The sequence below is a fragment of the Manacus candei genome, unplaced genomic scaffold (assembly GCF_025592945.1).
Source record: "Manacus candei isolate 608988 ecotype Guabito, Panama unplaced genomic scaffold, ASM2559294v1 h1tg000056l, whole genome shotgun sequence".
NCBI classification, from domain to species: Eukaryota; Metazoa; Chordata; class Aves; order Passeriformes; family Pipridae; genus Manacus; species Manacus candei.
This window is the reverse complement of record NW_026138104.1, coordinates 7,718,524-7,731,416: the sequence shown is the minus strand read 5'-3', so window position 1 is coordinate 7,731,416 and position 12,893 is coordinate 7,718,524. Positions and strand designations below refer to the sequence as shown.

The 12,893-nt window shown below is 45.0% G+C and overlaps 1 protein-coding gene across 2 annotated transcripts in view; it reads right to left on the bottom strand.

Annotated features, from left to right (window-relative positions):
• GPR158 (G protein-coupled receptor 158) overlaps positions 1-10,179 on the bottom strand; it is a 184,048-nt gene extending 173,869 nt beyond the window's left edge. For both annotated transcript variants that reach the window (XM_051802307.1, XM_051802308.1), the window contains exon 1: positions 9,164-10,179. In XM_051802307.1, coding sequence (XP_051658267.1) covers positions 9,164-10,032 — 869 coding nt within the window. In that variant the 5' untranslated portion in view covers positions 10,033-10,179. The remainder of the gene's footprint in view (positions 1-9,163) is intronic.
• Positions 10,180-12,893: the final 2,714 nt, after the last annotated feature.

The following is a 12,893-nucleotide window of genomic DNA, read 5'->3' as shown; positions in this document are numbered from 1 at the left end:
ATGTACACGATACAGTTTTGAAATTCATCTGTGATTAATACAGTAGCTGGCACAGCTCGTTTAGCCACCCACATTTTCAGTTATTTTTGACTCAGTATTCGGAAAATGGAACGTATGGAAGAATACATCTTCCTAGAACGTATATGGACCATCTCCCTGTGCTACATTTATTAAACTAATTGGGAATAATGGCAGTGTTGCTATCTTGATAGAAGCAACCAAGACAAATATCAAGGGTATAAGAGTAGACTCAGCTTGTCAGCATAACGCATTCATCCACACTGACAATGCTGCCTGGTTGAACCAAAGCCACAGACATAAGTTAACAACAATAGTACTGGTAATTGTGGACCATCTGGCAGGTAAGTATATTTTGCTAATCTCCTTATAACAATAAACATTTTTTTCCTGCCACGATTTTCAGCCTTTTCAAAAATATATATATATTTAAGGATTGCGTGTTCATGTTTAACATGTAGTTAATTAAGAAAGAATTAGTTGAATTGTATATAACAGATAATAATTGAAGAATTATGTCATCAAGGATTTTTTGTCAGGTCAGAGGTTTGATTTAAGAGGCTTTAATGTCTGTCTTTATTTCCAGTACCACTGTTTGTTGGCATGCTGTTTGCCTTGAAATCTGTGCCAGAAATTGATTTAAGCTTATTTTCCCAACCTACTAGCTATCTTGATAGTTTCAGTAGTTATAATATTTCATTGTAACAACATGTTGTAAAACCTCTATCTACAGAATAATTTTTTCTGCCTCTACTGTTACATCATAAAAAGAGTAGAAGGAGCATGTTCTCTTTCTCCCAGTCAGCTTAAGCTAGAACTGCACAGAATAATAGCCTGCCAACATCTAAAAGGTGATAAATAATATCTTTGTCCTCTAGATCTTCAAAAGCTTTTTTGGCACAGAGGCCATCACAGCTCAGCTAAACAAGCAGAGCCTGTCTTCTAAGTTTGTACACTTATTTTTATACATGTAAGCACTGCAAGCAATCATAATTAAGGTATAAGGCATGGTTATCACATACTGAAGCAGACATCATCCCCCAAATCTAAGCAGTTGCTTAGATTCTTGCTGCTGTATTCATTCAGCCCTACATGATGGCCTTCATAAGTCCTCCTTACCATAAAATGAGGAGATAAGAAAAACAAGTTCTCTACAGCCATCTCAAATCTGCAAATGCCCACACCTCTAGACAAATGCCCACTGTATTTAGAATAGCCAAGGTTTTCAGGACAGATGCCTTTTCTGACCACACATTTTGGAGGCTAACACTTTCAAGAATATTAATCTTCAAATAGTGCATACTGACATCTGAAGCTCCTCCATCAAAAGTAATCCTGGTGTCAAATTCCCAAATTACTTTCAGCTATAAGTCTTTCAAAAGCAACTTGAACCTGCAGAAGCTGCTGTTTGTCTGTAAGTTAATATTTAGGATTCTGTATCACTTAGACATTGTTAAAATTGTTACCTCTGCATATCCAGCCAGATTCATAAAAGGCTACCGGGACATCACATACAACCTAATTTTGACCTGGTCACAGAGTTACCTCTAATTCCAAACTAATAGGACACAGAAAGACTTACCTAATTCCTCAGCCATAGCATGACTGCTGCTTTTCTGCACACATTTTCATAGGAGAACCAGCTTTCACTAAAAATAAACTGAAGTGAAGAATAATACATAGCAGTGTGGGCACATGAATTAGGATTCACCTGCAAAGAAAATCCCTCTACGCCATTTGGAACAGTACTACAATGGCAGAATACTTAAAGTTGAATCCTCTGTTGTCTGAAGAATTATTTCAATCTGCCTTCATATTTATGGCATGCAATGCTGCCTCTCTGGGGGTTTCCCTCCAGTTTAGTCAGAGAGCTTCCTAGATACTCCGAGGGGCAGTGATATTTTTTTTTCCTTGAGGATGCTTAAATTGCTGCTATCATCTTAACTCTTGTCACAAAGCATCACCTTATATAGGAATGCTAGGTGTCAGTGATGATGGGGTACCACTTATATTAGATTCTCCCTATGAAAAAAGGTCTTGAAGCCAAATTCAAGTCACTTACTAAGAAAACAGCACTTTTTTTTTTTTTTTAATGTTCCCATTACTATCCATGAGGGGAAAGAAAGGTTCTCAAAGAACAGTACAGAACATGATAGAAGAAAAAAGGTTAGGAACACAAAACTTTTGAAATAGAAGAATCCTACACAGGAGGGATGGTCTCAGCATAACCCTACCAAGTCCTCTGAGATTGAAGATTTATTCAAAGGTAATAAGGTCATTTTAAAACTGAAAAGTAAGTGGAAGTCAACATTAGGAAAAAAAAATTTAAAAAAGGGAAAACAGAGAGGCATAAACCTGGGCAAGGAACATAAAAATCACAAGAATGTAACACAAAACCAAGAGACATCTTTTAGAAACAACATGTTAAAAGTATAGGCTCTACTAATTAAAAACACTTCAAATACACCAGAAACATGAAAGCTGAAGTAGGATCTCTAAGGTCAACATACAACCAAGATATAAAAATTTCTCAGAGTGAAGACAGCTTTTGCCAAAAATGAGTTATTTTCATCCCTCTTGAAGGCATTAATATAACAAAAGCCAGCTTTCACAATACAGGACAGTTAACAAAGCTGGGCATCACAACTATCCCTTCCTTGTTTGGCACATTCACAGCTGACCACAAATGGGTGGCCATTGACAAAGGCCGCAGGTGATAAAAACACTTGATATAACCCACAACTAAATCGGTCTGACACAGAGAAAATATAATAAAGAAAACACTTTGAAAAGTCTTCATTCAAGAATCTGGAATGTCCCAACAGTTTTAGATTCATGAAGCAAATTTAAAACCAGAAAATTATGGAAGCCATACTATATACGTACTGTGGAATACATAAATACATTATAGAATACAACACCGAACTACATTGCAAAAGACAAAAATGTGTTAAAAAGCAAATTAGAATCATGAAGGTCAGTTTAATCTATACTTACTATCAACACTCATCCAGAAAGAGTCTGAAAACCAATTTATTTTTATTGCTTATTATTGGCAAATTGGATATAACCATGATAGAAGAACTCAGCACTTCCACCGCTCTTACATTTTTCCTTAAGTACCTGCCAGAAGCTGCTTTTGGATCAAGGGCTAGGTAAGGCTTTCATCTGACCTAACATAGCAATGCTTTTTTTCTTACCTTCAGGAACAATTCTCTACCTCGGCCCACATTCACAAATAGAATAGATGGCAGTCTTGGAGCTGAATCTTGGATAGTAAGGACTGCCACGTGTCCATCCCCTTCAAAGGAGCTTTGATAACCTGCTGTGCTGGAAGTCTTGCCCAAGGGGGATGGGGATAGAGGACAGAGGAATTGAAAACAACAGTTTGACCCAAAAAAATAGTTCCTTTTATTGCAACTTAGCATGTGCTACATAATTGTGGACATTTATGCAGTAAGTGTTTCAATGTTCTCATGGCCATATTTAACTTCTTTCTTCAAAGACCTGCTTCTCTTTCTCCAATACTGAAGAAAGCCAAATCGTGTTTCTAAAAAGAGAAAGTCCTATTTATTGTTCCTTTCCTATGTTTTGTCACCATCCAATCTTCTATCCCTATCCATGATCTCATAAGAAAAATACCAGCAGAGACATAATTGATTGCCTAGAGAATACTTAAAACATACTGGGGGTTTCTACAAGCAGACAGTAAATTATAAGAAGTTTCTTTGTTCTAACTTTTCAGGAATACAAATCCAAGACTTTCAGAAGCTCTAGGAAATAAATTATTCCTTTTCATTTTTAAAACCTGTTCTAAATCCATCCACACATTCAATCATGTTAAGGGTCAGGATATGTTATAAAAAAAAATTATAAGCTCATCATTTTAAAATATTTTCTAGATTATACAACTAACATATGATGTCACAAAAAATTAAAAAGTCCCCTTAAACAGTTCAAGTGAATTTTCTTTCTTGGCTCAGTATTGAGTCTAAAGAGAGATTAGGGGGGAAACTAAAAAAAGGGGCTAGAGGAAGAAATTAAACCATGTTTAAAAGAAAAAAATTTCTAATTTTTACAACATCATGTCTACGTTTGGGGTTTTTTACCAAGCAATTTAACAGCTGTAAAATATTTAGCAGAATATGAAATCATGTATAATCCCTAAGAAATTACATATTTGTCATATATACTTCTACCTCCATGGTTTAATCTGCCTTCAATAATGTTTCCTTAAGTTAGAGTCTCATTATAGCCTAACCACTCAGAGTGGTCTGAGTCATTGTTAACAGTACAGTGGAAATCACTATATTACACTGCCTTTAGGGAAGAAACAGTTCAATTTAAGTGTGCAATAAAGATTACCTTTGCATCAAGGAATACCTTCCAAATAATTGAGAGAAGTAGCAAACTTCTGGAAGACAGAAAATTTTAAGATGCTACACCCGATCCAGCCAAACTTCAGAATGAAGTTATCTGTAAATGCTCCAGAATGTGACACCATTCAAAATAAAATAAAAAATTTTTAAAAAATTCTCAGCTTGCTGACTGATTACCTTTCTGCCAAAACAGATATTATTCCATTGCATTCTCCCCAAAGTCCTTAAAAAAAAGATAGCAAATACTGTCCTGAATTTGGTGAAAAATTTGCCTAAGTACAGTGGAAGAGGAAAAAAATGCCAATGCCCCTGTATCCTGAAGACAGTCTGACCTACTAGATGGGAAATAATGTGAGACCAATGACCAGTTCCCAAAATGTTGACACATTACTAGATGACATTAAAGAAAACGAGAAGAGCACACGTGAGAACATTTTGAACTGCAAAAGCAGCAATTCATTAATCAGAGTTTGGGGATAATTGATGTCATTGCACAAGGCTGAAACATTGCACATGAATCTGACTAACCATGTTCAGGAAATACAGGAATAAGACTTCAGAAGAAGGACCATGGCAACAGAGAGCTTATAAAAGGAGCCTAAAGAAAGCCAGTTTGTGTAGTCCAGTAAACAAAGGTGGAGAAGGGACTGTTGCCTATAAATAAGTCAGGGCAGTAAACATCAGCAAGGAGTGCTAAGTCGGATAAAAAGCAGTTCTGACCAGAATAAATGGATGAGAACTGACTGTGAATAAATTCAGACCAGAAATCAGAAGAGGTTATGCAACCATCGGGTTGTCCAGAGGGAAGCCCACCTACTTTAAGATGGAGATTTGTAAATTGATGACATTGAGTGGGCTTGTAACAGCAGAGGACTGAATCAGTGACCCAGAAGGACTTTTGGGTTTTAATTTGTATATTCCTAGTGGCTGACTACTTGGTCGTCCTTCTTCCAGCTCAAGAAGCGATCTTCCTCGCTTATCTCCAAGATTGCTGAAGTAATGAAAACCTCCCACTTCCTCTCCAAGGGCCAAGCAAATACTTTTAGAGAAGGAATTGTATTTACAACATGCAGCTTCTCATACCTTTCCACTTTCTCAGCAGGGCTGCAAAGAGGCCAGTTGGGTCATCATGTGCTATGAAATATTGTTCATTCTCATCACATGATAGGCAGTAGCAGAGGAGGGTCACAGAAGATGTGACAAATGCTATTGTGTTCTACCCTCTGCAGCACTAGAGTTGAGGAGTGATTAGGCACATTAGATGGTGAATTCCAGCTGCAAAATGCATCAGTTTAGACTTCTCACGAAAGGAGAAGAGATGGTTAACATCAAGGGATTACTTCTAGTCTCTGTGGATCCACATTTCTGAATGAGAGCTTGCATTGCATCTTGTAAGCAGGTAGTAATGTTCTCTCTCTGCACTTTGGGTGGACCAAGGACCAGCAAATGCAGACAATAAAACACCAGCAAGCACTGCTAAGAAGCTGCAGCCAGCCAGCACTACTAACTTAGCATTGTACTGGGCTAATGTGATCCCACTGGGCCTGAACAGCCTCTGGTACATTTATCAGCACAACCAAGTTGTCTTTGGTTTCTGTTTCATCTCAGTATTGTCCTACGGTGTTAGCCCTGACAAGACAACTTAAACAACCATATTCTCTCCTTGGCCTTCACTTCGGACAGTTTGGCAGCAATCTCTTGGTAAGGAGGGAGGGGAAACTGAAGACAGCAAGCTGTTTGCAAGAGCCCCCTGGGCTGTTAACACTCACATCCTCCACCATAAAGCACTATAACCCTTCACAACGTGAAGAGCAAAGCTTGCTGCTTTTGCTGCACTTTCAGAATGCCATTGACAACAGCACTACAGTAGTAGCATATATTGAACATAGCCAGTAGTAGTTATTAGTATTGCCTTCATTAAACTCTTTCCATTGCTATACCACATGACATACTCATCTGTTGCTGCCACAGAAGAGATATCAAGAAGGAGCAATGGGTTTTCCTTCTGTAATCTGAAAGAACTCTCTTCCATGGATATAGCATACTCCTGAATGTCTTACCCTCATGTACCATGCCATAAACCTAATACAAGAAAGAGTCCATGAACTGGTAGAATAATATTAAAGTGGCATGCACTACATTACCATTAACAACCTTGTATCAGATTATTAAATGGAAGGAGCATATTAACTAATGCATTAATATCTTCCTAACAGATGGTTCAAAGATACTTTGTTTGGAGAACCAATGTAGCTTTTTCAAAAGATGGAGGTTAATAAATACTGTCTTAACATACAGGCCTTAAACAGGAATTTAAAGTCAAAATATTGTGTCACTCAAAGACTGGTGGTGAGGAGAAACAAAGCTTATTTCAAGAGGCACCTTACAGTGATTCACAGTAATTTTCCAGTAACTACATTAGATTTTACATTTTTCTATTGTGTGCTCGTACCTGGAACCATTTTTTCTCTTAAGAACTCATGCTGAGGCTGTGTACCTATCAAGTATAGAAAACATTCTGCAAATATTAAGACAAACCACAAATCTTGGAAGAAGCATATTTTGCGTGTAGTATTTCCTACATAGCTGTAAAGTTACTTTCTCAATATCTAAAAAGAAAAAAAAAGTTTGTATTAGAAGCCTATCTTCCATGTAACATACCTCAAACTAGGAACACAGGAACTATCATTTAGCCTTGGCAGAATATGTGCACATGTGTATTTATAAATGTACTTCTTCCACCTGCTTCTTTAATAGTTACAAAAAACATACAGACTCATTCTCTTAGGACAAAACTAACAAAGTTTTGTTGTTGGTAAGCATTTCTAACTGTTGGGTATAACAGCGATACAACACTTAGCACTTGCACAGCATACTCCACCTCAAGATCTTCTAAATACAAAGTGGTTCTCCAAGCTTAGATGAGCCCAATGGATGCCCTTTGAAGTATCAGAGTTATAATAGGTTATTCTATTTCTTCAACTGAAGTGACTCTCACGTGGCAAACAGAGGCTGGGAAGGCGAGGCAGGGAAGGCAGTGCTCTTACTGCATCCAGGAGGACATCTACTGGTTGCCTTGGTTGGCCACGGTTACTCCAAAAAGGGACCTGGTGTTTCCTGCATACCAAAGCTACCAGAGCAGAAACCTACACCGAGATGCCTTCTGGCATCACAGGATCTTGGCACAGAGCTGAGATTGAAGCTTTAGACATGAGTTTATTTCCTCTTCATTGAAGACAAGACTGAAGCTTCTTTAAATCATGCTTTATATCCAAATTTACATTCTTGAATAGCTGGCTTGTGGCTGCCACCCCACCTCCAGCCTGGTGATTCTGCAGGTTCTGTGAACCTCTGTACCCAACAAGAGAATATCAGCCTACATTAACTTTCATCCATATCCTGAAATCCATCAAGTGCATTTCAGTGATCTATGAGAAGTTTCCTGAACTTCTCTGCACCCTCTAGGGTCCAGAAGAGCTCTGCAGTAGACCTATTCTTGGGTTTTGATCTCAAGAGGAATTCAGCAACAAACAGTCTACAGATGAGCTCACTTTACCTTAACCCTACCATCCCCATAAGCATGAAAATTTCAAGGCAAAAAGTAATATAAGCAGTCACTCTCCATTCAACAGATTTTTTTTTTTCCCCCTCTAAGGATTCATGACTGCATTCATATCACTCTGATCCCACTGGATTTCAGACTAAGCCAACAAAAACAGCATTCACAGACACTATTGCCTCATCACCTAGGTATGGCAAAATCTCTTTTGTGTCTGCTGTGTTCTTATCTATTCTTACCTACTACTAACTCATAGCACAAAGCAAATTCTGTGTTCCTCTCTCATCCTCTGAGAAATGCCAGCTACTTCTGGGCAGTGGGTATGCCCCGATGGGCAGAGCTACCCATGAACCCCATAACAGAACTGCCAGCAGGAAAATCTGGCTTCTCGTACCCCACAGGTTGCTCTCATTCTTTGAGCAAATCTCTCTGCTGTCAAAATACAAAGATACAAGAAAGAGTCTTTTATATGGTCCCTTCTGCTAGTCACAGCCCAGTACAAAGTCCTGGGATTAACAGCAATAAAAAATACGCAAATCTTTACATATTCCAGGTATCAACTACACAGCTATGTAGCCAGGAGTGTCCTAAGGAACGCTTTCCTACTGCCAATTCAGGTTATAGCCACATGCACTATGACAGAACTGCTGTCACCAACGCTTATTTACCTAAAAGTGTACTGACCACTGACCAGGCTTGAGCACCCCACCGTGGATGCGCTCTGGAGACCAGAAATTGCAGTTTACAAGCACAACACTGAGGTTTCCAGGCTGGTTAAAATCATAGCTGGGGTCAAGCTAGGTTTAATTACACAGTATACTAAGAAATAACACCTCAATAAACATCTTCCTCTCGCAGGCAGAAATAAACTTCAACCAGCAACTGCTGCTCTCCTCTCCCCACCACAAACACACTAGGAACGTAACCCACATGCACATCTGCTTCCAGGGGAGCAGGTAAAGCAAACGTTGTCTTACAGATGGAGATGACAGCGATTCTCTTACTGAGCAACAGCTCCCTAAGGCATAGGAAGGTACAGCTCAACAGGAAGGCCTGAGGTTGCCCTGCGGTGTCACTGAGCAGCCCGTGCGGCAGGGGTTGATCAGGTCACTCCAGAGACATAGCCCCCCTTCCTTCGGAGGGGGGCAGAACCAAAGCCCCACTCAACCCCCCCTTCTCAATAGAAAGCAAGAAGAACTCCTCCTACCTGAACTCGGGGATGACGTTTGGCCGCCCATAGAAAGCCGCCGAGAGAGTCACCAGCCAGCCGGGTTTGTAATTCCCATTCTCACACTCCAGGTATGGTGAGGACCACCTGATGTGGTTCTTATCAGCAGCGAAGCTCTCCCGCCTCTTCCAGCTGTTCTCCAAAGTTTTGGGGCCCGTGTTTAAGACCTTCCTGTGTAGATGTGGCCTCCACTTGCGCTTCAAGCTGTGGAACCACTCTGTTTCCACAGAGGCATTGGCCAGTCGGTGAGCTGAGGAGGATAAGTCCTGCAGGAGAACATGGCTCTCGTTCCTGCTGGCCTGGAGGAAAACCTGGGGAGTGGAGGAGAAAGGCTCCGTGCTAAAAGTGATAGCTGCCCTGGAGATGTTGGGGTCCTCCTCCAGCAGGCTCCTGATCAAGGCGCGATACCACTCCAGGTCCTCCTGCAAGTTCTGCTCCCGCGACTTATTGCTCTGGAGGATCACGTTGAGTAAGTTGGTGGCGTGGGTGAGGGTGCCCAGGGCCCCATGCAGGGAGGGGTGCGAGGTGAAGCGCGACTTGCCGGCGAGGCTGGCCAGCTCGTACCGCCCGGAGCAGTTGGCTCGCCGCAACTCCCGGGAGTCGCCCGTGTAGAGGAACGAGGCCACGTCCTGGGGCACCTCCTCGGCGAGCCGCTGCGCCAAGATGGTGCTCTCCGTAGAGCGGCTCCGCGGGGCCGGCGGAGGCTCCCGGCTCTTGATGTGGTTGTAAATAGACTGCGTCCCTCCGAGCGCCCGCTCCCGGCCGCGCACCGCCTGCCCTTGGCCGGCGGCAGCCCCCGGTCCGCGCTGGGCGAGGAGCAGGAGGAGAAGAAGCCAGAGCAAAGCCATGTCCCCCGGTGCTGCCGGCGGCGCCGGCACGGCGAGGCGGCTGAGGATGGGCTTCGCGCAGGCGGCCGCGGCGCAGGGGCGCGAACGCGCAGGGGCGGCGGAACGCGGCCCCCGGCCCGCGAGTCACCTGTGGCGGCGCCGCCCGCGCCTCCCCCAGCACGGGGCGCCGCGCAGCCCCACCGCCGGCGCGGAGCGGCGCGCAGCCCCGCCGGCGACGGCAGCGCCGAGCCCGCCTGCGCCTCCTCCCGCCGCGGCCACCGCGCTCACTGAGCTGCTACTGCTGCTGCTGCCCGGCGCAGCGCGCAGGGGCGGCGGCGCCCGCGCCCGGCGCAGCGGCGGGTCCCCCCGCGGCGCCCCACCGCCGCCCGCGCCCCGCCGCTCCGCATCCTTCGGGCGCCGCTGCCGGAGAGGGGGCCCGCGGCGCGGGACTGCCACTTGCTGCGGGAGTCGGCGGGCGGGGCTGCTGCGGGGGAGCCAGCGCTCGGCGCTTCGAGCGAGGACACCCGGCCGCGGGAGGATGCTCTGCGGGCGGCTCAGCCACGGGCACCGCGCGGCGCCCCTCACCGCCGGCCCTTATAGGTGTACGCCGGGCAGCGGCCGCCCTATGTGGCCGCCTCGCCTGTCAGTCAGGCGGCAGCCACTCACGGGGCAGGAGGACGGCGCCGTGCGGCGCTGGGGGAGGCGGTGCTGCTGCCGACGCGGAGAGAGGCGTCGAGGCACCTCTCCTCACCTGCGGCCGGCTCGGCGCGGGGCGGAGGCGGAGAGGCGCCCGCCCCGCCGGCACCGCTCGGCTCTCCCGAGGGTCGGGGGTCGCGGGCGGGGAACCCGCGGGGGCTCCGCCGCGCCCGGGGCCGCCTGCGGCGGGGGGCAGCGACACCTGGTGTCGGGGCGAGGGGCGGCGCCGCTCGCTCTGCGCCCACGCTCCGGGGGCGACCGGCGGGAGCGACCGCGGGGCGAGCGGAGGAGGGGGGTGCCGGTGCCCAAAATACCTCCGCCTCCCACCGCCGCGGGGAGCAGGAGAAGCCCGGCGCTCCGGGGAAGGCGGCTACAGCGAGATCTGCAGCGTGGGCTGCCGCCTGTCAGGGCTGCGTGCCGCCGTGGGGAAAGGCACTGTTGCCTCCAGCGGTGCAGGGGTGGGTGGCGGCGACACGGGTTGCTCCTCGGCTTCCGCCGGGCCGCGTGGGCCCACTTGGGCTGCCCCGGAGGGAGGAAGGAGGCGTTTGGCTGAGGGACCGACGTTTGGGTGGGAATGGGCAACTCTGCCTTCTGGAATGTCCGGGCCCACATCCAGGATACCCACATCGACCGCGGGCTCCTCGCGTGGGCTGCCCCACCTGCCCACCCTGCTTCACCTGCCCCACATCCCACCGGAATGGGCACTGAGCCACTCTCCCTGCAACTACGGGGGCTGGCTGATTGTATTTATATAACCACGATCTTTTCTTTTTCCCCTTGGTGTTTTAACTTCAAGGTGCTAATTCCTACTGCTGTTTTCAAAACTAAGCCCTTAATCCCGTGGCTTTCAACACTGACCTGCTGAGCACCTGTGTGGAGCCAAAGCAGCAGAGGCTGATCACTCAGCTTTCCTCCCGCTCTGTGGAAACCCCCCTTGGAATAACACAAATGCATAGAAGAGGTAGTTGGGATTTTCCAGATAAGCCATCGTGATCACTAATAAGGATCTAGTTTAGCAAAGCATTTACTCGTGTGTTTAACTTCTTGTGTTTTCTTTGGCAGAAGTATTCCTCTGCTCAATATCTTGCTGTTGGATGAGGAGTTTGTGACAGGAGGGAGTTAGCAAAGGGTGAATTTTAGAGAAGGTGGTCCACAGCAAAATCTCCTAAATACAATTAATTCCATTCTAATTTAATATAAAATTCCATTTTGGAACTCAAAAGCGCGGATGAAGAGAGTAGTAAAAGAGGACCTTTTTTTTTTCCTCACGCACACACGTGCATGCACATCCTATAAGGAGCAGATTTCAGTCATGCAGAATATACGATCTAATTTTAAACCACTGACAAGATGTATCTGTTCCTTAAAGCATAATCTCTAACATAGCTAAATGTAAATTACATATATCCTAGGACATGTAACATGATATTAGACATTTTATCTTTGCCTGTGGACATCTTTAATAGTCATAATATCTTGTGTGGATAAGAGAGGAAGTTATAAATACTTTTTTGCTCTTGTTACATGCAGTTTGAAGAGGATATTCACTGCCTAAGAAAAATTTACTTCTACTGAACTTTCCCTCAAGTGAATAGTCGCTGAGATTATTTAGAAACTGAGTATACTGAGCAGCTTAGAAGCTGGTATTTACAGTTTAGCACAGCACGGGGAGTCTGTGCTTACAAGTCTGCTCTGAGCAAATACCTAAAGATGCATCGTTTACTGCGGATAAGAGAGAACCAGCGATTTTGAAAGCAGCAGCCCTCAGGACTGAGCTAAGGTAACATGGGATCTGTTACATGGGGAGATATCGATGGCAACATAAATAAAGAAGCATTTCTTTAATGGTGCACCTGTGCTGGTTCTCCTTATTGACAGACAAGGGCTGTTCTAAAGGAAAGGTACTTCCCTGTTGAGAATTCACTTCCCCTATTCTAGCCTGACTGTTAGTAGCTATCTACATTGCAATAGACCTGCTAAATGTCCACATTCACACATTCTCAGGATAATCAAATATCCCCTTAATGTACTTGCATAGTAAGTCCCTTCTACTTCCTGATCTCCTCATAGTCCTTCCAAATGCCCTTCTCCAGTAGCACTCACTGTTCTCCCACCCCCTTGTCCTTCAGTAATAACCCCAGAAGTGTAGTTCTTAATCCAAAGGTTTGCCAGGAGCAAAGGCCCAA